Consider the following 22,944-nt stretch of genomic DNA (forward strand, 5'->3'; position numbering starts at 1 on the left):
CTTGAGGGCAGAGACCACATCTTTATTTTGTTCCAATCCCTTCTCAGCTTTCAGTCTACATTGCCCACAGCGATCCATAGCGCTAAACACCACTGATGCCCTCCTCCCCTCCAAGCCCGGGTGCAGCAGGGACCAGGCAGTTCCAGGCACTGTTCCAGGCACCTTATTCCCCCTCTTCCCCGTACCCGATCACCTGCTCAGGTCTCCAGGTCTCAACTGTGTTATCACTGGCTGGGGCAGCCAGCCGGCACTTGGCAATGCGTCCTTTGTAAAGTGACAGAAAGAATCATGTACCTGTTCACAGGGTCATAAATCCTTCCAGCTAAAATTCTTCCTCCTGATGTTTTTCTCTGTTTGCCACTGGATTTATTGAAACTGGGAAAAAGGATGCATATCTAAGTGAGCAGATGCCCAGATGAGTCCTTTGCAGGGTGTGGTTGGTAATAATTTAATTAGCCCAGCTTTTCTGGGAAAAAAGTGTTAATTAGTTTTTGCTTAAAATACATCATCTTGATGGCCTCTTCTTCCCCACTTCTATCCCCTGGGTGAAGCCCCAATTTCCCATCCACGCCTGGCAGCAAGCCTCAGCCTGGTCACTGCTATTATTGAAAAAGAAAATGCAAAAAGTTATTTTTGTGCAGCAATGGATTATGACACAGGTTGATGGATTCATTTGGATCCAGGGCACCCGAGAGGGTGTAGGACCCCACAAGCCATTGCCCACAATGGCCTCTGAAGGACCATGGAGCTCTGGCCCCCAGTCCCAGCTCCAGGAGGCTTTCGGGAAAGGACTGCTGAAAGCCAAGGTGGGGGGTAGCGGGGGTGGTCGGGACACGTTGGTGGGAAGCGGGAGCGAGGGCCTCTAGCCCTCAGACGGAAGGGAAGAGGTCTCTCCAGGTGAGCCCGTCGCCCCGCTTCGCGTCCAGCCACCTGCCGCAGGTGAAGATGGTGGCCACGCCGGTGCTGGTGTTGGTGACCTCCACCTTCTCCACCAGCCAGCCGGAGCTGTAGCCGCTGCTGTCGTGCTCCAGACGCACCTTGCGCAGCTCGCCCAGCTCCAGTGTCTCCAGGAAGAAGCGGTCGGTGCTGCCCCTCTCGAACAGGTTGCGCATCTTCTGCTTCAGCTCCCGCTTGCCCGTGTCGCCGTTGGCCCCGAAGATGGTCACGAAGACGTTGGCGTCGGTGCCCGCCCCTGGCTCATAGCCCGTCGTCACGATGACCTCGTACTTGACCAGCACCAGGCTCTGGACCTTGCTGGCAAAGCTCTCTGTGGTCTTGGTGACCTCAAAAACCTTGAAGTACTTCCTCTTCCTCTTGAGGGGGATGAGGCTGTCGCAGTTGAAGAAGTACCTGGAAGGGGCGGGGGAGTCGGGGAGGTTAGTGTGCACCAGCCAAGGCTCACGCTCCCCCCCCAGGACCCTGGACATCCACAAGTGATTCCTTCCCCAGGTGACAGGATCTTAGGGCGGGAAATGTCTGCATTAAAATGTGAAGATGGGTCTCGTTTATCTGAAAATTGACAGTGAGTGACATCTCCATATTTTTAGCTGCTCCTTGATTTTCCTTTTCTTTTTCCCCTCACACTCCACATCCGATCCACCAGCAATTCCCATTGACCCCGTCCTCACAACAGGTCCAGAATCAGCCCACTCGAAAAAGTATGCGCTATCTCACTCTCTGCCCTGCTGCTCCTCTCATCCAAGTCACCACCATCTTCGACCTGGAACGTGTCAGCTTCCTAACTGGTCTGCCTGCTTCGCGCTACCTATCGTGACTCCTCTCCACAGCATCCAAGTGATCCTGTGGAGATGTAAGCCCACGAATGTCACCCTTCTGCCCAGAACCCTCCACTGGCTTCCCAGAATAAATAAAAATCACCACCTTACAAAGGCCTGCAAGACCTTACATGATCCGACCCTCCTCCCAGCGTTTACCTTCCTGACTTGTCTGCCTTTCTCTAAGCTCGCTCCACGCCAACCAGGCTGATCCCCTTGCCCCTTCAAAGGGACTGATGAATGATTTTACCCAGTGTTGTCACCTTCAGAGGAGCTATGGGATCCAGAACAACAATCTCAGGCAAAGCCAAGTGGAAAAATAGCTATGAAATGTATGCTCCCAAATCCCTTGCACTTGGCTGAGTTGAACTATGAGTGTGTGTGTGTTGCGTGTGCACACACATACACGCATGTACTCATGGACAACATAGTACAAAGGGGTGCAAAGTACTTCAGTACAAAGTACTGAAAGAAGCTGCCACAAGCAGAAGCAAGTCCAGGCCCAAGAGAAATGGTCTTGGACCAAAAAGTCCCTTCTCTACCCCCCACCCCCAATGTTAGCCTCTGGGTAATGACAGTGAGTCCAATAATTACCAAGGAAGAAGTCAGAGGGCACGGTGAGAAAACACTGCATAGGGTGTAAGGGGGCCTGGGGTCTGCCTCAGCCCTGCCACCTACTACCTATGCGACTTTGATTTTCCCATCGGCAGTACTAGAGGTTTGGACTGAACAACTGCCATGGTGTTTTTCCCATCCAAATTGCTAATATTTTAACAGCTTTGGAAATAAGCAATCCTGGCACTGGCTAATGATTTCAGGAACTTAGCCCTGAAAGGGCGTGCCCAGTGGTGCAAAATCAATTTTTACATGAAAATACATAACAGCAAAAAGAACTTGGTTTTCTTCATGCTCACTAAATGCCTGGACTTTGCATTCGTACATCTCATCAACTCCCACAACAACCCTGAGCCATACGTAGACTTCGTCTTCCCATTTCACAGAAAGGAAATGAAGGCTTGGAGAAGAGAAGTTACTGCACAAGTGACACAGAGCTGGGGCCCAGAGACAGCCTACCTGGCCACCTGACGAGCCAGCCATTTAAAGACACTTCACAAGAAATCATTATTCTGTCTTGAGATCTCTCTGCCCCCAACTCGTCACTTGATAAATCCAGATTGTTGTTACATACCATACTTTCTAAGAGGAAGATATAATCGCATTCTTTGCTTAAACATTCACTTAAAATGTATTTCTTTATGCAAATGCCCACTAATATACATAATTCTATATAAATGCAAAAATCCTGTGATCATATGGGTGTTCTTCTAAATGCATTCTTTTTCTTTTCCTTTTTGCTTGGCTCTATCTCCTTTTTCTCTTTCCATACCCCTCCTGCATCTTGCCTTCACCTCAGATAACCCATGTAACAGCTGTAGATGTATCTTGCCAAATTTCCCTCCATTTCACCCAACCCTGCACAGACCCACATAGACACAGACACATTCAGGACGTCAGTGTTCCCTTTACAAAATGGCATCATATAATGCATTCTTTCCCATATCTTACTTTCCTCACTCAACAATACTTCCTGGGAATTGCTCCAAGTCTTCTGGTACATATTTAATTCTTTTTTTTAAAAATAAATTTATTTATTTATTTTTGGCTGCATTGGGTCTTCTTTGCCGCGCTCAGGCTTTCTCTAGTTGCAGCGAGTGGGGGCTACGCTTCATCACGGTGCACAGGCTTCTCACTGCAGTGGCTTCTCGTTGAGGAGCACAAGCTCTAGGCACGTCGGCTTTGGCAGTTGTGGCTTAAGGCCTCCAGAGTGCAGGCTCAGTGGTTGTGGTGCACAAGCTTTGTTGCTCTGCGGCATGTGGGATCTTCCCGGACCAGGGCTCGAACCTGTGCCCCCTGCATTGGCAGGCAGACTCTTAACCACTGTGCCACCAGGGAAACCTAATTTGTTGTTTTTAATGGCTGAAAAATATTCACGGGTGTAGTTATACGGAAATGTTTCCTAATAGATATAATTATAAGATCACCAAAATGTGGGACCTCAGGGCTTTGTGAAGTTAAGACTCCAGCTGCAGAAGAACATGCCAGGCTGTTCCCACTGGCAATGGGGGTAGGGTCATGGGTGAGAATAAAGGCAAGGCAGAGAATAACAAACAAAAAAATGAACATGTTAAAAACACCAAGTAGAATATGATTACACTTCTGTGAACAGTGTGTGTGTGTGAGACATTAGAAATATGCCAGAGAGAACAGGGTCACCAAATGCTCAAGATGGCCATCTCTGATGGGTAGGGCTTTAGAGAATTTTTACTTTGTTTTACACACTATTTTTACCTTATTTGAATTTTAAAATGATTATGTATTATACATGATAATGGGATAAAACAACGATTCCACTTTGGGTTTTAAAAAAAGAAACAAAAACCTCTCTGTGTGTCCTTCCACTGAGGTCCTGAGGATATTAGTGACAAAAAACAGCTGGTCAGAAACGCTGAAGAAGCAGAGTCAGGACTGGAATCGGTTGGAACATAAAAATTTGAGATTGTTGTGTTTATGAGATTGAGATTAAATTAATTTGTATTTCATGGAAATCCAAATATTATGGTCCAACATGCTCATTGGAAAGGAAATGTGGATCCATATACAGTGCAATTTAAGTGGTCTTTACATGACGGAATTTAAATGTGTTCTAGAATGGTGACATGTAAACAACCACAATGATGGAACACCCCTGTACTGTCCCCTCTTGGTATAGAGGTGATATTTTGTTGGGGGGAGGTTCTCATACACCAGGAATCACAGGCTTGAGACCAGTGCAGGTAGGTAGGCTGGAGTATGACTTCTGAGAGCCCTCCAGGCTGGAACCCCTGCCATCCTTCCCCTCCCACCAGACTCTAGAGGGCATCCAGCTCTCTTCCCCGAGAGGTGCTGGGTTATGGCCTGAGGCTACACGGCTGATCCGTGACAGCTCTAGCATCTGGGTGTCTGCACTCCCTGCACTCACTTCCCTTTGGGAAGATCCCCCCCGCCATGGACATCCCTCCCTCCCCTTCCAGCCCAAGCACCATGCTGACAAAAGGCCACACTCTTGAGAATGTAGGAAAAGATGCTTCACTGGGAGTGGCAGATTCTTTCCACTGGATGAAAATCCTATAACGGCCCCAGGACTGTGGGATGGGAAGTTCTTCACCCGCTTCCTCCTGACACTAGAAGGTGCCAAGTGGTGCTGAGATCTTTGGCTCTCTCTCTCACAGCCAACACTGTGGGTTTAAAGCTAACTCAGGTGGTGACTTATTATTGTATTGTATTGTTTTGTTTATTTTGGGCATTTGCAGAGGCGCAGTATCAGCAGCCATGCTCCTTGCCATAGGGAGACAGTTCAAGTTGCAGAAGGGGCTTTGACCTGGCCCTGGCTCGCTGGGTGAGCTGGAACTCTTCCAGGCCCCTGTATCCCAGCTCTCAAGTCCTCGTCAGTATTGCTCCTACAGGATTTACTGTTGTTCTTTTCTCAAAAAGAGCAATAAATAACACTGCAGCCTGAGAGGGAAGCTGCTATGAACGGAGTCCTCTCCTCCCAAATTCACATGTTGAGGCCCCTAACCCCCAAAGTGATGGTATTTGGAGATGGAGGCTTTGGTAGGTAATCAGGTTTTGATGAGGTCCTGAGGGTGGGGACTCATGATGGGATTAGTGCCCTTATAAGAAGAGGAAGAGATGCCAGATCTCCCTCTCTCTTTCTCTGCCATGTGAGTACACAGTGAGCTAGGAAGAGAGGCCTCATAAGAACCCAACCCTGCTGGCACCCTGATTTCTGACTTCCAGCCTCCAGAACTGTGAGAGAAGAATGCCTGTTGTTTGAGCCACCCAGTCTGTAGATTCAGTTATGGCAGCCTGAGATGGCTAAGACAGAAGTTCAAATGTGAGAACATTTCCTGCTTAATTCCCAAAGTGGAAGCTTGGTCAGAGGCAGCCAATTCCAGGGAGGTGGCAGGTTGAATGTGGACAGACATTTCTCTGAGAAGCTGGGCTCCTGAAGGCTGGAGCCTGAAGCTGGGACCCGCCTGGTCAGGCAGGGCTGCTGCTTCTGTCCCATGCGTTTCTTGTGAAAGGCGTTGCCAGGAGCAGGGCCAAGCCTGGAGGGGCACGAGGGGAGCTCGGAGGGGCCGGCAGTGGCTCTGGGGGGATGTCCAACTGCCTTGGTTGCTCTTTGGGCCTACCCTCCCCAAGGCATGCGCTGCCCTTGGCCTCCCCTTCCTCATCTCCTGGTTCCTTCTTAGTGTCTTTCCTGCCTTCCAGAGCCTCAGGGCTCTTTCTGTCTTCCAATGGTGGTTACCAAGTAGTTTTAATTAGAAAAACTGATGGCTGTGAACTGTTACCCAGGTAACTAAGACCCTTAATCCTCCAGAAATGCCTGAGTCCCCAGAAGGCCTTGGTGGGGGAAATGTAAATCTCCTTATCTGGGGTCCTCAGGGCCGGTGGCCCATGGGATTACTCCAGCTGGTCTCTACTCTGCCCACAGGAATGACGGGCTTTCACTCTGACTGTGGAGCAGCAGGCTTCAAAGCTGTATCTCTTTATCATTATACAGTGATAATGGGGGAAGGGAAGGAAAGACTCAGCTGTCTGGCCCTGTCTGACTGGATCTTCTTTCCTTCCAAAGAAGCATCACTGGAGCACCCAAGGTCATTCCGTCTAGTCCCCTGCCTCTGGGGTAAGCCTCTGGTTCAGAAAGCTCAAGAACCAGTGTAGCTGCCTCTTCCCTTGCTGCCTCATATGCCTCCTGAGTGAGGTGACCTCAGCCTCAAAGGGGACACCTCACACCCTGCCATCTGGTCTGGCCACAGGCCCTCCCCACTGAGGGCGTGGCACTTCCTGGGGAAGAGGGCAGAGGCCCAGGACATACACGTTGCCGTACTCCATCTCGGTGATGGTGATGGTCTTGACGTGCCAGACCAGCTCTCTCTTGGGGATGAACCGGTCCTCCCTGGCGAGGTGGCCCACGCAGAGGGCGGCAATGTCTCCCAAATAGACGCTATCAAACTCAAATATGTCTGTGGTCCCCCTGCAGGATGCAAAGATATGGCCAGTGAGAACAGCTCATGCCCACTGAAGGAAGTAAGCATTTACTGAGTGCCAACTGTATCCTAAGCACTGGTCTGAAGAACAGAGATAGAAGAGCAAGCAAGACCTGATGTCAGGTCTCCACTGCTCAAGGGTTCAGTCTAGTTTTGGAACAAGACAATCATAACCATTAAAAAGCCCTTCTGGCTTCTTGGTCCCTGAATCAATGATTGGTAATATCGGATGGTGTTGGAGGTGGGTGAGGTCCTGGGCCTTGGACATTGGGTTGAAGAGGCTGATGAGATTCAGAGAGCAGAGGCGGGGGAAGGGAAGAGTCCTCCGATGTAGATCTGACTTGGCAAAGTCAAGGGATGGGAACAGTGGGACTGGAGGTGCAGACGTTTCTGGGGGGAGTGCTGACTTGGCTGGGTGCATTGAGGGAAAGGGCAGTGGAAAAGAAGGGGGAAGGGCAGTCTGCGGGGGGGAGGGGGTCAGCTCCGACCATCCCCACTCAGAGGGGTTTGAATAGAAGGTAAAGTGGGGCTATGGCAGGGGGAGACTTTATGTAGGCAATTCTGGAGGGAGCGGGGAGATGAAGGGGGCTTCTGAGCAGTTCAGAGGCGGCTCAGACGTGCAGGGGGAGGTGAGAGTCTCCGGCGTGTGGCAGGCAGCCGGGAGTGCTGAGCAGAGGCACCTATTACACGAGACCCAGTTTTGATTTTCCTATAAAGCATCTTAGAGGCTCTCCCCTCCCTCCCTCCTAAAAGTCTACGCTGTCCTATATGATCCTTCTGCATTCTTGTGGATGAATGTCTCCCTTTTCAACTAGACTGTGAGCTCCTCATCTGCACGGACACAGGATAACGTCTGTATGATTCCCGCCCAGCTTTAATTAATTTATTAACTGATTTTTGTTGTAGTTTTCCATTAACTTTTTAAAAATTGAAATACATTTGACATATACTATTGTGTAAATTTAAGGTGTACAACATGTTACTTGGAAACATTTATATATTGTACCGTGATTGCCATTGTAGCCATAATTAGCACTTCTATCATATTACATAATTATCCTTTCTTTCTAGTAGTTGGAATAATATAGATTCTAGTCTCTTAGAGGGGGCTCTCTTTAAATGACAGTCCCCTCTCTTCGCTCTTCTAAATCTCCTTGTTTCACGCCTTGGAGCTCGAATGGGGTTGGCACACAGTAGGCACTCAATAAATTCTTGCTGGTTAGGCCCATTTGTATATTTATGGCCCCCACTAAAAGGGTTGGTTCTTGGGGTCCCTCTCTTACCCATCCCACCCATCCACATTCCCCTGTGGGCACCCCTCTTCCTACTTCCTAAAGGCCCGCTGTCTAGAAGAATTTTCCACGAGAAACTCTTTGGATCGGTTCTTCCTGCCCTCCAGGATGAGCCAGACGTTCTCCCTGGTTTCGCCTCCATTGCCGGTTTCTATGACGATCTCATAGGCTGTGGTGGAGAAGGTGGGAGAGGGTCAGCAGAGGGGAAGCAGCACCCGCCATCAGAGCAGGAGCAAATTGGCCACTCCTTGCAGGTCCTACATCTGGTCTTAGATCACAGCCTTAAGGGGGTTGCGGTGGGGCGCAGGTTAAAATCGCTACAACTGAGGCACTATAAATAGAACCTGCCTCAGTTTGGGGTCTAGAGTGGTGTCCTCATTTTATTTATAGTAGCAGTCTCTTTGCCTGGCAAGCATGGGAGCCACTGGGAGTGAAGAGCCAAACGCCTCTGCCTCCAGGATCCATGAGGTTGGGATGAGTTTTCGGAGAGACGCTGGGGCCTGGTTCTCAGGGATGGAAGAGTCTGTGAGATGCAAAGTGGAGATGGTGTGTAAAGAGAAGGGAGGAGAGGCGGGGCCCAGCTACAGAAAGGGGAGGGGAAGATCCAGTTGCCTCGAACTTTCTGTAGCAAGCAGTCTCGTTCCCTGTCTTGTCTCAGCTCTCACTCTGGTGTCATGCTCATCATCACGACCTCCCTCCCCTGCAGTTCCCACAAGCATGTCAGCATTTGCCAAGTGTCAGGACTGGGCTAGACTCTGGGCAGCACTAGAACTCATCTCTAGCCCCAGACAGAAACACCGACTGCACCACAGGACAGAATAACCTTAAATGAAGGGCCAAAATAGCATGGGAGGGAGGATAAAGCAGGCTCCCATTACCTCTCAAACCTCACCTTCCAGTACATTCTCCCTTGCTCGCTCCGCTCAGCCTCTGTGCTGTTCCAGAACAGGAGGCACACTCCGGCCTTAGAACTCTGCCTTGAGCACCCCCACCCCCACCCACGTTGGCTTGGCTCACTCCCTCCCCTCCTTCCTCCCTACTCAGATGTCACCTTCTCACAGGGTCTACCAGACCACCCAAACCACGCTTCCTGCCTGATTTCCCCAGCGCCTGCCCTACTGAGCTCTATTATCTTCTCTTATCACCTAGTACCTTCTAACATGCTAAGGAGTTTACTGATTATTTTATCGTTTATTGTATTCCCCCCTCCCACTTGAATGTAAGCTCCATGAGGGCAGGGGTCTTCGTTTTGCTCACTTACAGATCCCAAGAGCCCAGAACACATAGGAACCTGGCACATAGGCACTCAATAAATACTTGTTGAGTGAACAATGAATGATTGGGCTAATCGCAGTAAGCTTCATGAAGAAGATGACGTATTGAGCTTGGCCTTGAAAAACAGCCATGATTATGATCAGCAGAAAACCGAGGGATGCTGTAGGAGGAGGGAGCAGCATAAGCAAAGATACTGAGGGGCATGAGAGGGGCTTGAAATCCACATGATCCAGCCCCACTCCCCAGGGACCAGGCTAGGCTGGAGCTGGCACACAGGAGGACACAATATTTGTCTGGAGGTTTCCCTGTGCGTACAGCTCTTGCTGCAGTAAGTGAATCATTGAGGATTTGGGATTCTGGATCCAAAGGGATAGTTTGATCTCTATGCTTTTATCTCAGAGATGTGATGAAGACAATTAGAAGGGATGGCTGTGCCTACAGCTCAATGTAACCTCAATCCCGGCCTCTCCGCAAACTGTTGCCTTTGTGACTTCTCTCAAGTCACAGGTAGAATGAATCAGGGCAAAAATGCCCACGATAGGGGAAGAGATCCACAGCACAAGCCCTGGAAGAAGAGCGGGGCTCTGCAGGCCCGACCGTTCACAGCCCAGGGATGTGAAATGGCTGAGTCACTGCCCACGGCTCGAAGTCATTGCAGGGAGGGGGTGGTCCCACTGCCATTCTGCTTTCCCAGCAGCCGGTAAAGTATTTCTGAAAACCAGACACCTGTGAATTCAAAGTGGATCCTGGGCGTTGTAGAGGAAATGGCTTGTCAGCGCCCAGGAGAGGAGGCAGGGAGCGCTAGGAACCTACTTGATCTCTACAATCAACTCAAGTGGAACATTCGAGAAGCAGCGCATGTGGACCATAAGCAATCCTCTCCTCATGGCCCCGGGGAGAAGGTAAAGCAGGAAAGTGTGTAAGTCAGGACATTTAGACAGATTAGAAACAAATGTGGCCAGCTGCATCAACGGTCTTTCAATCAGCATATGTCCACCTTGGAAAGGCTTGATAAAAATGTGGAAGGCATGACTCTCAGTTTTGTTTATAGGTTGCTGGGAGGAAAGGACAGAGGAGGACCAGGGACCTGAAAGAGTGGGGCTGGTAGGAGCCCAGCCTAGGAGGGGTCCGTATGAGGCTCACCTCGGGGCCAACACCCACACAGGACCAGCCTAGCTGGAGAAAGTGGCTCAGCAGCCACCGTGCAAGTCACTCACATGAAGGGGCCACCAGCAAAGCCAGTGAATGTGGTGAATGTGGTTCAGGTGGCAGGAGAGGAGAGAGGAGATCTGGCCACACTTGCATCTTGCCTGGGCTCTGGGCGTGGCACCCTCAGAGGGAGATGAACCAGCAACCCAGGATGCACCGAGGGGATCCAACATTCCATCAGGTGAGCAGCTCCTGAACAGACAGGTGTTTGCCTTGAGGCCAGGACTGCAGGGGCATGTGATTCCATGGAGGAGCACCAGAGGATGCCTGGGCATCTGGTGGGCGTCAGGGACCTTACTGCTCCACATTGCCTTCCCCACCTCATGTTGTCAGGACCCTTCTCTGGCAAGCTCCTACCATGTGGTTTGCATGGGGCTGAGAGTCTTGGGCCTGGAGAGTCAGAATTATTCCCTAAGAGACACTCTCTTCCCTTCCACTGAAGCTGTTAAGTTAGAAGGCAGTGGGGTTGCAGGTACCAGCTGCCATCTTCTCATGATGTAGAGAAAGAAACAGTTAAGAGGAAAAGGGGGACAAAGACATACTAAAAGCATTGTAGCCTCTGGAGACAGCCAAGTCCCAGCCAGCTCCACCTGAAACTTCCAAGTTCTGGGAACCAATATGCTCCCTTTTTGCTGGAGCCGGCTTAGGGGTGGGGTACACCCTAAGCTGTATATGTACAACCAAGGGTCCTGACCACTCCTGAAATTTTCCGTTTGACCCCATCCCATTGGGACTGCCAAAGGATAGAAACTTCAAGAACATAAATATAAAGATGAATTTTTTTTTTTAAACAGAGCTGCCTTGTGGAGCAGTGAGTCTTCCATCCTTGGGGAGTTGGCCATCAAGTTGGACTGTATTTGGGCTGGAAATGTTGCAGATAAGGCTGACTGAGCAGCCCTAAAAGGCTTCAAGTGCGGGTGGATAAGAAGGAGGAGGGCTGTAAAGAGGGAGACATTGGTCTTGTTGGAGGATGTTCCAGGGAGAGAGATATTTTTGTCCTCCCAGGTGTGCATGTGTGTATGCATGTGTGTGTGTGTGTGTACGCATGAGGGTGTGCATGTATGTGTGTGTGCTGTGTGCATGTGTATGCACATATGAGCATGTGATCCTACTGTTCAGGACTTAGCCTGGATTGATTACAACAAAATCTCTGGGGTGAGACTCAGACATCAGTATTATTTGAAGTTTGCCAATGGTTTTCAGCTTTGCCTGCACATTGGAATCACCTGCAGAGGATGGGGAGCAGCTTCAGGAACTGCTAATAAGAGTTGGAGGTGGGGCTTCCCTGGTGGCACAGTGGTTGAGAATCTGCCTGCCAGTGCAGGGGATATGGGTTCGAGCCCTGGTCCGGGAAGATCCCACATGCCACGGAGCAACTGGGCCAGTGAGCCACAACTACTGAGCCTGTGCGTCTGGAGCCTGTGCTCCGCAACGAGAGGCCGCGACAGTGAGAGGCCCGCGCACCGTGATGAAGAGTGGCCCCCGCTTGCCACAACTAGAGAAAGCCCTCGCACAGAAACGAAGACCCAACACAGCCATAAATAAATAAATAAATAAATAAATTATATTTAAAAAAAAAAGAGTTGGAAGTGAAGGCAGAAAACAGGAGGCTAAACAAGGTGGGGCAATGGATCAGTCTGGAGTACCAGCCAGGCCCAATAAGGCTTCGGTGGTGCAATGAGTCGTGGTCTAGGAATCAGGATATATGAGACCTAATAGTTATGGCTAGGCCTTAGACATGTCACTTCACCTTTCTGGTTTTTGGTTTTCTTTACCTATGATGTAGAGGGGTGAATTTGCCCCCTATCTAGCTCATAGGGTGGGAATGGGATGGCAAGGACTCGGTGAGAGCAGGGGATGTGTGGAATGCTTTCACACACGTGAAGCTCTGTTCAAGTATGAGAGCATGTTTATTCTCACAAGCCAAGTGCCCAGAGGTGCCCCTGGGGACACAGACACAGAATGTAAGTGCCATGAGGGCAGGGTCTCTGCTTTATTCATTAGTGTGTCCCCAGAACCCACACTAGGCCGTGGCACTCAGTAGGTTTTCAATAAGTATTTGCCAAGTGGTTAAATAAAATTAGCTGAGCGTTGAAATGATTGGCTTGAACTGCATCCCTGGCTCTCCCCAGGATAAGCCTCCATCTTAGGACATGGGTGTCACTGTCTCTCCCCCTGTGGGCAGCCTAGAGGGCGCCACTCTGCTCTCTGCAGGCTCCTAGTAAAGACGGACTGATCCAGGCCATCTCCTGGGCTCCATGTCCCTGCCCTCCCAACTCTAGCCCACACACATCCTTCTGGAAATAATGCAAGTGCCGCTTCCCCTCTGCCAATCTCCCTGCCAACCCAAATCCCATAGGTCTTAGCAGCTCTTTGGCAGGAAATCTGGGAAGGAAGCTCAGTGGTTATTCTCCCAGCCTCACGAATCTCTTCTCCCCTAAACATCAATGGTCCAAGGAGCCTCTATTGCTTGTGTTGGCATTTGTATATTAGCCTCTCCTTCTAATGAGATTGTGAGGCTCTAAGGAAAACGACTGACTGCATCTTCTTCCATTTGCTGAGCACTAACGACTTGTGTACCTACTAAGTCCCAAAGCGTAGAGAGCTGCAGAGGGCTACAAACATGAGTGATTTTGTCCTTGACCTTTGGGAGCTTACAGCTGTGTAGGGAGTACTACACATGGACAAAGGTCAATACAAATAAACTAGAAATCACAAAGCAGTGTGCGTCGCACTTAGCATCTAAAATAAAACTGGGCCCCCAGTAACTTCCCAGTAAGTGCAATTACAGAAGCTGAGAGTTCACCCTCTGAATTAGGGCAGGAATCCCCATGCAGTAAAGCTGATAGATGAGTAGTTGGCCCTTGTTTGAATGCTCCCAGGGACATCAGTGTTCACTACCTCCCGAAGTAGCTAAGTCCATCATTGGGTAGTATGGATGGCATGGTGGAGAAGGCTGAGTGGCTTTCCACCAAGGATCCATGCTTCCCTTGCCACATGGTGTACAGTGCTTGCCAGGGGGTGACTGTCCAGCCAGGTATGGCATTACCCAGATGCCTTTACATCTAGGTGGAGCTGCATGACTAATAGAATGTGAGTTAATATGTTAAGAAGGTAGGGGAGTGTGCCTTCTCCATGCTCTCTTTTCCCTCTGCAAGAAATGTGGGAGTCACGTGTTGAAAATGGCAGACAGATGAGAAGAGCCTGGGTCCCTGAATCACAGTGTGGAAGGCCTCTTGCCAAACACTCGCACTGGACAGTTTATTATGTGAGTGAGAAACAAATTTTGTTGTATTTAGCCATTGAGATTTGGGGGTTTATGTCTTCATGCAGCTAGTGTTACCTTAATAACTAAGGTTGGAAAATCCTTTCTTCACATCAGGCTCTGCTATTGATAAGCCTTTGTCAAATCTGTTGGATGCAGATACTAGCATCTGTAGTAAAGAAACACTTCCCTGGTCCTGGATGGCCATCCAGGTTAGGGACCAATTTCTCTTTCCCTTTAAACATCCCCTGAGGAAGGAACCAAAGAGGAAGTGGTTGGTGGAGAAGCTGGCTACCCTGCACATTCTGTTTCCAGGAAGGCTTGATTTGGTGGCTGTTGTCATAGACATCAGTTGGCGAGAGTCCATGACAAAAAAATAAACCAGAGGGAGCATCACATCAAACTGCCCAGCCCAGCCCTCAGGGCAGAGTAAGCTTGTCCCCTGTGGGTTTTCCTCTACCTAATTAGTCCCTGTGATTTGGGGCCATGAGCTGGTACCAGTATCTTGGCTGTTCCAGGTCCATGAAACAACATTTAGGGTGCTTACTTATGCACCTCTCCAATATTATTTCCTTCATTGGGCATCTGATTCCCCTGCAGCTGTAAGAGTTCCTTCTTTGGATTTTCCAACATTGTTCCCACCTCCCTCCTGAGCTAACTCTCGTTTAACTGAAGCTTCAGCCCAGGCTGAATCTAAGCAGGGCCCACCAGTCTCCCCACGTACTGGTCTCCTCCAGCTCATCGTGGATCTCATTGTTGGCACAGGCAAAGTCACGGACTGTCTGCCTGTCGCCCTCATTCTTGGAGAGCCAGCAGTCACATTGGAAACGGAAGGTCTCATCGCGGGAATTGTCCTTCACGTCGACATAGCTCAGGTGCCAGCCAGGAAATATCCCTGTAGGAAAGAGACATGGGGACTGGGAGCTGAACGTGCTCTCCCTCCCCTATCAGACTTCCACTCCCCCTGCCCACTGGCTGTGTGGCCCTGGACAGTTCTCTGTCCTCCTGGGCCTTTGTCTCCTTGTTGATGAAATGAAGGGTTGGGTTAGATTATCTCTGAGACACTTCTATCCCAGAGGCTATAATTCTCTTTGCAAAATCCTTAACTTGGGTTCATGAACTCTTAGAGGGTCCGTGTATGTCCTTTAATATGTATATGTCCATAGTATGTCCACAAGGCAACCCTACAAGGAAGGCATGTATATATTCTAGTCTCACATCTTGCCTTCTCGTGCCACTTGGGGCCATGGGGGCAGTCCCACTGTCCTCACCAAAAAGCCATTCTCTAGGATCAGACACTGCTCAAAGCAACAACTCTAGATCTTGCCATTGGTCTCAAGGGTTATAAATACAAAGAGACACACAAAGGTGGACACACACTTGCAGTCGCCCAGTCCACAGGGAGTAGATATTAAGGCTCATGGACAGAGCATACATACTGGCAGTCCTAGTATGGCTTCATTCCCAGTGTAAAAAGTACTTCATATGTTTTAAAACATAGATCTTTACTGAAAGTGGAAAACAGCGAGTCCTAAAACAAGTTAAATTTTAAAATAGTTCTGTTGAGTTAAAAAGTGGTGAGTTATTTTATCAACAAAATTTTTTTGGCACGCATGTTTTAAGTTTTATTTAAATTCAAAATGTAAATAACAAATGGTTAGTAATGAATGGAAATAACAGAATCCGAAGCAAGATATCTGGATTCATACCCAGAGCTGCCATATACATGCTATGTGACCTTGGGCAAGTTATTTCACCTCCCTGTTCCTCATCTTTTCAGAATTACATAGAATATAAGCTCAAAAAGATTAAGAAATGATGTCAAATATTTGACTAGTAACAGTCTGGGTATTCATTTAAGTGGATAAATGTGGGCATCAAACTGCTCGAGTGTTTACATTCTATTAGATACACTTAAGTTGCTTTATTTTAAAATGTCAGTATTTGTGATAAACATTTTTTAAAATAAATATATTTACTTTCCTGCATTAGGGCCAGTTCCATCTGTAAGTCTGTAAATTGGTTGCTTTCTGAGATGATTCCTGATACTATCATACACTAATTAAACTGCTTAATAAGGCTCGAAGTATTCAGTCTAGAGATGGTGCATGTCAGACCCATGGAAGCAGTCCTAACAGGCTTCGAGAGCGGAACATAGGAAGGAAGAGGGAGTGAAGAGGGAGGCAGAGGAAGAGAAGACAAATCGTTGGTCCTGTTGGAAGATGTCCCAGTGGAAGACATTCTTTGCTCTCCCCCAATCCCCTACCGTGTGTGTGTGTGTGTGTGTGTGTGTGTGTGTGTGTGTGAGAGAGAGAGAGAGAGAGAGAGAGAGAGAGAGAGAGAGAGAGAGAGAGAGAGAAAGAGAGAGAGAATATGAATGAGGTGATTCCCTGTCCAGGCCTTACCCAAATCAACTACAACAGGATCTCTGGAGTGCGACCCAGGCATCAACAGTCGTTAAAGCTTCCCAGGTGATTCCAATGTGTAGCCAAGGCTGAGAACTTGAGCCTGCATCGCAATTACCTGGAGGGCTTTGTTAAAACAGGTAACTGGGCCCCATCCCCCAGAGATTCTGATTCAGTAGGTTTGTAGTGGTGTCCAAGAATTTCTTTCTCTAACCATTTCTCAGGTGCTCCTGGTTCTGCTGGTCCCAGAGCCACACCTTGTCTTAATGTATCGGAGTCATCTCTTCTCCAGGATGATGGTCTTTCTATGATATCATGGCAATAATCATCAATGGGAATCAATGAGAATTTTGTGTTAGTGTGTGCCTAAGTGTGTGTGAGTGTTAGTGGAGGGGGATGACATTAACCGGAGAGGTGGGTCATCATGAGATCACTTCTGTTGCTGGAATGCACTCTTCACCCTGCTGTACGTCCTGGGCAGGTTTCACTCCTGAATTACACTTCCTGAGCTCCAGGCAGGGTGGTGACAGGAAAGCAGTGGGTTGATGGGAAGAGTGGATTCTGGGCTGGCTTTGACTTCATCCACAGGCAATTCAGTGCCCCAGTGTGTGGCTGAAGACAACCAGAGGAGGAGCCTACCTGGTCCGGGTTGCCCTGGTGCTTCTTGGCAGGTTGCTCCCTTCCCTCTGCATCCCCCTTTCCTCTCTCCTCTGAAAGCATGGCATTGTCTCACCCCATCCCCAGTTCTCTTTCCAAGTTTGATGCTGCAAAAGAACTTTTTCCATGGTAAATAGCAGGCTAATGCCAACCATTCTGAGATAAAGAAGCTTCATTCTCAGCTTCATGCTCACTGCTTATTTAGTTGCCTTGTTTTGGAAATGTTGGATGTGATTGACAGGGATCCTACTACAACTTTCTAGACTAATAACCTATCAAACATGGGAACAGGCAGCCCTGGGCAGGCTGATGCCATGTGTCTGGGTTCTGCTGGTGAAGGCACCAGAGAAGTTGACAGACTGACAGTTATAGCATGGCGAGTTGTGTGGCCAGCACTACCTGGATGGTCTCCACCATAGACCAATAGGGAACCATCTGAATCGCACCATTAGAGAATCCATTTCTTTACAAAGTCTCCTCTTTTAGAGTCCTACTTTATTTTTTTACACAAATATAACAAACACCCCACACTGCCTGACATCTTACCTTTTCACTTACAATCTATATCAGTACATAAATATCTGCCCATCCTTTTTCACAGTTGCATGGTATTCCATTGTATGCTCACAAAAGAAATTTTCTACCTTGTTCTTATTGATGGATTGCTAACTAGACTTTTACTTCTATATGCAATGGTATAATTACTATCCTTCTACATGCATCATAGGGATCTTTTAAAATCATAAATCGGATTTTGTGACTTCTCCATAGAAAACCCTTCAATGGCTTCCCAGCACTCTCAGAATAAAATACAAACAGTTCACTAACAACTCTAAGAATCAACATGACTTTGTCCCTTTCCATTCTGATTTCATTTCATACTACTTGCAAGTTTACTTACTATATTTCACTTACACTGGCCTTTTAGTACCTTAATATATGAAATCCAGTCTTGCCTTGGAAACTTTGCATATACTTTTTTGTCTGCCTGGAACAATATACCCCAGGCTCTGAATGCCCATAGTGTTTCATCACTGAGGTGTCAGATCAAATGTCCTGTCTTTGGGAAGACCTTTCCTAACCACACTATTTGCAGAGGTTTCCTCATCCTCAATTACTTGCCATCACATCAACATATACCCATTTCACAATCTGAAATAATTTTGTTTTTATTTCCTTGCACATTTTCTATATATTGTCTGTCTTTTACTAGGTTGTAAGCCCCATGAAAGCAGGGGTCTTGCCTGATATATCCACCACTATATTTTAGTGCCTAGAGCAATGCTTAGCACATTATTCAACAAATGTTTATTGAATGCATGAGTGTGCACTATTAGTGAATAGGGAAGAACAAGGAAGACGGACACTGGTGGTAACATTCTGTGAATGGAGGGGGAAAATAATTCAAAGCCCCACCAGGGAGCAGTGGCCTGCCCTAGTAGAACTGATTATTTTATCCCGAATGTCCTAAGGTTTACTATAAGAAAAAAGCTTAGAAACTGAATGAGCATGGGGTCCCAATCTTTCCAGCCAAGAGAGGGCAGATTCTGAATGGGAGCGAGACTGACTGCTACATGCTTCCTGGATTTCATCATGCCATCTACTACCTGTGATTCCTCAGTGGCCTTCCATACCTGATGGGAAAAAAGGGCCCAATTCTGTGTTTTCATATGTAGGGCTTTCTTCACCCTGTCTCCATACACTTCATTCCTTACCTCAGTAAGGAAGACCCCTAATGCAAATCCTCCACCCTAGTTAGATAGATTTATTCAGCACCACTTTAGCATTTCCTTCCTCTTCATTAAGGCTCCAAGCTATTTCCCTGCCCTAAATTCCCACCTATCCTCTGGACAACTTAGGCCCCACCTCCTCCATGAAACCCTCTAAACTCCCCAGTCCCATAGCATTCATCATCTGTCCATTCACTTGGCTATGAACACAGATGGCTTGGGAAATCTTTGCTATTGAGGTCATGAACATGAACTAACTCTTTTATTGATTTTATGTTGTATGTCTGGCTTCTCCAGTTAGATTTTAAGGTGTGGGAACCATGTCTTATGACTTCTTGTTTGCATCACAGGGATATTGACTTAATGCTCAATAAACATAGAATTGATAAATTATATTTACTTTCTATAGTGAACTCTCAGGTGTTTTTTTTTTTTTTGTCAAGCTAAGGTCTATGTGGGTAAACAAAATTTCTTAAACAAGATAAATAGATGGCTTGAAATGAGTTATGGAACCATCACAGTCCTAGCTATTAAAGAATATAAGAATCTAGTTATTATTCTCCCACAAACACTTTCACATCCAAACTAGGATGCCCAAAATGACACGCATGGATTTGGCAAATCTGGACTGCATTCTCAGCATACCCACCATACTAAATGTATTATAATATCTCCATGCCTCAGTTTCCTTACTTGAGCAATGTGACTGGGTTAAAATACATGATTTCTGTGGTCCTTTATATTTCTATGAATTTATATTATTCAAAAGAAAATATATAAATTCATTCTGTGATTAAAAAAATTCTTCATTTCATCAGAGTTTTCAGAGGAAGCAAGCAAGAAGAACAAGATGAATTAGAAAATAAACACTCTGTTATAATTTGTTCAGTGTTGTAAAAGCTATCTGGGTGATTGGAAGTAAGGGGAAGAATTAATCATTTATCTTGATTTTCATCTATGAACTATATTTCATGGTAATCAAATAGCCTGAGGGACAATTTTTTACAGAAGAATTCTAGCTAATAAGTGGATAAGAAATAACAATTAGAAAATCATTTGTAACCCTCATTGATCATCACTGGGAGAAACCATTAGATGAAGAGTGATGGGGGGAACTTTACAATGGAGGAATCAAGTAGACAGCCCCTGGATCCATCATTAGATGTGAGCATCAGTGAGACTGAGACAGCTGTGATGTAATATGAAGGACACAGGTCCCATTTTAAAGTAGCCTTGATACCACCTATAAGGCATTCTTGCCAAAGAATGTTGAACCTGAAGCTAATCAAGCCTTTAGAGCTGACCTCCAGATTGTAGGAAATATGGGGAATAAGGAAGCAATGATACCAAGAAGAAGCAAACAGGCAGGTCTGGAGTGTGGACATTTTATAGATCATTGGACCCAGTTCCTTCAACAGTCAATGGCATGAAGAAATTAAGGGATTAGGTATGGCTCTTCATTAAAGGAGGCTAAAGAAGCATAACAACTAAATATGCTGTGTGGACCTTGTTTGCATCCTGATTCACATAAAACCAAAAGTACAAAGACATTTTTTATGTTATTAAGGAAATTTGCATATGGAGTGGAAATTGGATAACATAAATAAATCATTGTTAAGTGTGATAATGGCATTGAGAAAATATCTACTTTTAAAAGAGAAGCATACTAAATATGTTTGGGTGAGATGACATGAGGTTTAGGATTTGATTTTATATCTTTCAGCAACCAAAAAGAAGCCAAAAAAGAAAAAAAAGGGTAAAGCAGGTATGACAAATCATGTGTTGAATCCACGTGATGGGTATGTGGAAGCTCATTATACATATCTAGCTGTCTTGACTTATATTAGGATTTAAACTTTCATCTCTGGAAGAGAAAGTTACTATAAAGAAGAAGTTAGGCACAGAACCTTGTTCCTCTCCTGACCCTAGTATCCCAACCACTTGGGCTCAATGAAGACACAAAAATCTTTCTTTCCCTGCTGATGATAGGACCCTGCTTTCAGATCCAAAGTCTGGTTGGAGAGGAGAAGGCCACTTCTCTGCTTACAAAGGGAAGAGATTAACATCAATGACTTGGGATTTCTTTAAGTTCAGAGCCATTATGGGGCCAAAGGCAATCAGTCTTGGGCTATCCAAGGGAGGCATCAAGTTCTTTGAAGAGCCAAAGTAGTAGCAACAAACAATCGTTAGTATGGCTTAGAGCTGTCCAAGGTGCTGAACTGCCTCCCTTTTCTTTCAAGGTTTTGACAGTGATGAGACAGATTTGAATGCAGAGTTTTTGCATAGAAGAAAAATGCAGAAAAATGCAGTTTTTTTCTTGAGAAAACTGAGAAAGTCTACATATGTGCATAGTGTCTAAGGAGTGGGGACAGCCATTATGAGAGGACCTAGTGATGACCCTGAGGTTCATGGCCAGTACTCAATTTTTGAAAGTACTAAGACACAAGGAAAAATTCTGATTTAGGAGAAATGTGGGTTCTCTATGGTGGAGGCATAAAAAGACAGGAATGATCAGAGGGACTGAAACAGAGGTATAAATAAATTCTATATTAAGTTCCTACTATATTACAGGCAGTGTGATAAGCATTAGGGAAAGAGCAATGAATATGACAATGGTACTCATGGAGATGATAAGTGAGGGAGACAGAGACTAAGCATGTAGTTACAAATATAATGACTATTCTGGGGGACGGTTTAAGTAAGGTAAGGCAATAGGAAGAACTTACAGTGAGGAGGTTAGTACATAAGAGAGTTTGTTAATCATAAACAGGGAGATGTAATCATGGCAGGGTGCAGGTTCAGAGTTAGGTCACAAGGCAGAAGTCTCAGGGGCTGGAATTAAATGTCAAGCACATAGTAGAAACAAAAGCTAGTCTGATGCCTTTTAGCTCTAGATTCTTCCTCTTTTTCCTGCTTAGAAGAATAGTTGGTTTCTGAGCCCCAGTTACCACTGAACTGCCTGCAGGGCTATGGAGACCCCAGCTATAACAGTTAAGAGCAATGAGTTTGTCAAGCAGATCCCAACTTGACACCACCTTGAGAATTATAGCTCTGGACCACCTCACTGTACTTTAAGGTGCTGCAGTTAACCTTGCTGACTTCAGGCTCTCTGATGGGACTTCACTCTGATTTGCTGCATTTTATCTTGGCCCAATGGCCTTGAATATTTTTCTATCCAGCAGCGAATCCTGAGGCAGATATTTTGCTGCAGAGAGGTGATTGAATTGGAGCCCTCAGGAAGTCTACACTATTCCCTGGAAGGGCCTCTTTTTTACTGTGTTCAATTCTTAGGGCTGCTGTAACAAATTATCACAAACTTGGTGGCTTAAAAAAAAAAAAGAAACTTATTCTCTCACCACCCTGGAGGCTACAAGTCTGAAAACAAGGTGTCAGTGGGGCCATGATCCTTCTGAAGACTCCAAGAAAGAATCCTCCTGGCCTCTTCCTAGCTCTGGGTAGCTCCTGGCAATCCCTGGCATTCAATGTCTTTGAGCTGTGTTCTCTATTTCCGGTCTCTGCCTCTATCTTCACATGGACTTCTTCTCCATATGTCTCTTTGTGTCCTCTCATCTTCTTATAGGGACAGAAGTCATTGGATTTAGGAACCACCCTAAATCCAGGATGATTTCATCTCAAAATCCTTAACTAATAAAGGCCCTATTTGCAATTAAGGTCACATTCTGAGGTTCTAGGTGGCCAAGAATTCAGGGGGAACATTCGACCCACTAAATCTGCCTTTGGAGAATTACAAATTCTTTGAAGGAGTGTCTGATAGGATGTGCTACATCTGGAGCTTCTCAAACACTTAGAGAGGAGAAAGACTTCCCTGGGAGTCCAGAAAAGGATGGCATTTGGAGTCATCCATTTAGGCTTAAGAAGCTGCTACAAGCTGATGTTTGACATGAATTTAGTCATTTGTTCACATAATTATTAAATAGCCACTAAGTGCAGGGCACTGAGAATTCAAAGTTGAATCAAACAAGTTAGAAACCTACTGTTTAGAGACTCAAAATCTGCCAGTTGTAATTGGCAAGACAATTACAATTCAGCTCAGTAAGCGCTATGAATAGAGATATAAACAGAACAGTTCGTGAGCATCGAGTAAGGAGCATCTAATTTCATTTCATGTAAAAAGTTGTAGTTAATCTGGAGTTTGAAGGATGCATTAGAATTTATCAGGGGAAGAGAATTTCAGGAGAAAACTCATCTCTTAGGTATCTATTTATGAATAACTGTTAGCTTGGCC

General features: G+C 46.5%; 1 protein-coding gene across 3 annotated transcripts in view; it reads right to left on the minus strand.

Moving 5' to 3' along the window:
* Positions 1-869: 869 nt before the first annotated feature.
* The window catches only part of LOXHD1 (lipoxygenase homology PLAT domains 1), a gene marked incomplete at both ends in the record, with an annotated part of 210,750 nt that continues 188,675 nt past the window's right edge, over positions 870-22,944 (minus strand). For all 3 annotated transcript variants that reach the window (XM_082640798.1, XM_082640797.1, XM_082640796.1), the window contains 4 exons: positions 870-1,350; positions 6,694-6,852; positions 8,194-8,326; positions 14,631-14,801. In XM_082640798.1, the coding sequence (XP_082496924.1) occupies positions 870-1,350; positions 6,694-6,852; positions 8,194-8,326; positions 14,631-14,801 (944 nt within the window). The remainder of the gene's footprint in view (positions 1,351-6,693; positions 6,853-8,193; positions 8,327-14,630; positions 14,802-22,944) is intronic.

The sequence above is a fragment of the Mesoplodon mirus genome (assembly GCF_964341445.2).
Source record: "Mesoplodon mirus genome assembly, chromosome: 13".
Lineage (NCBI taxonomy): Eukaryota > Metazoa > Chordata > Mammalia > Artiodactyla > Ziphiidae > Mesoplodon > Mesoplodon mirus.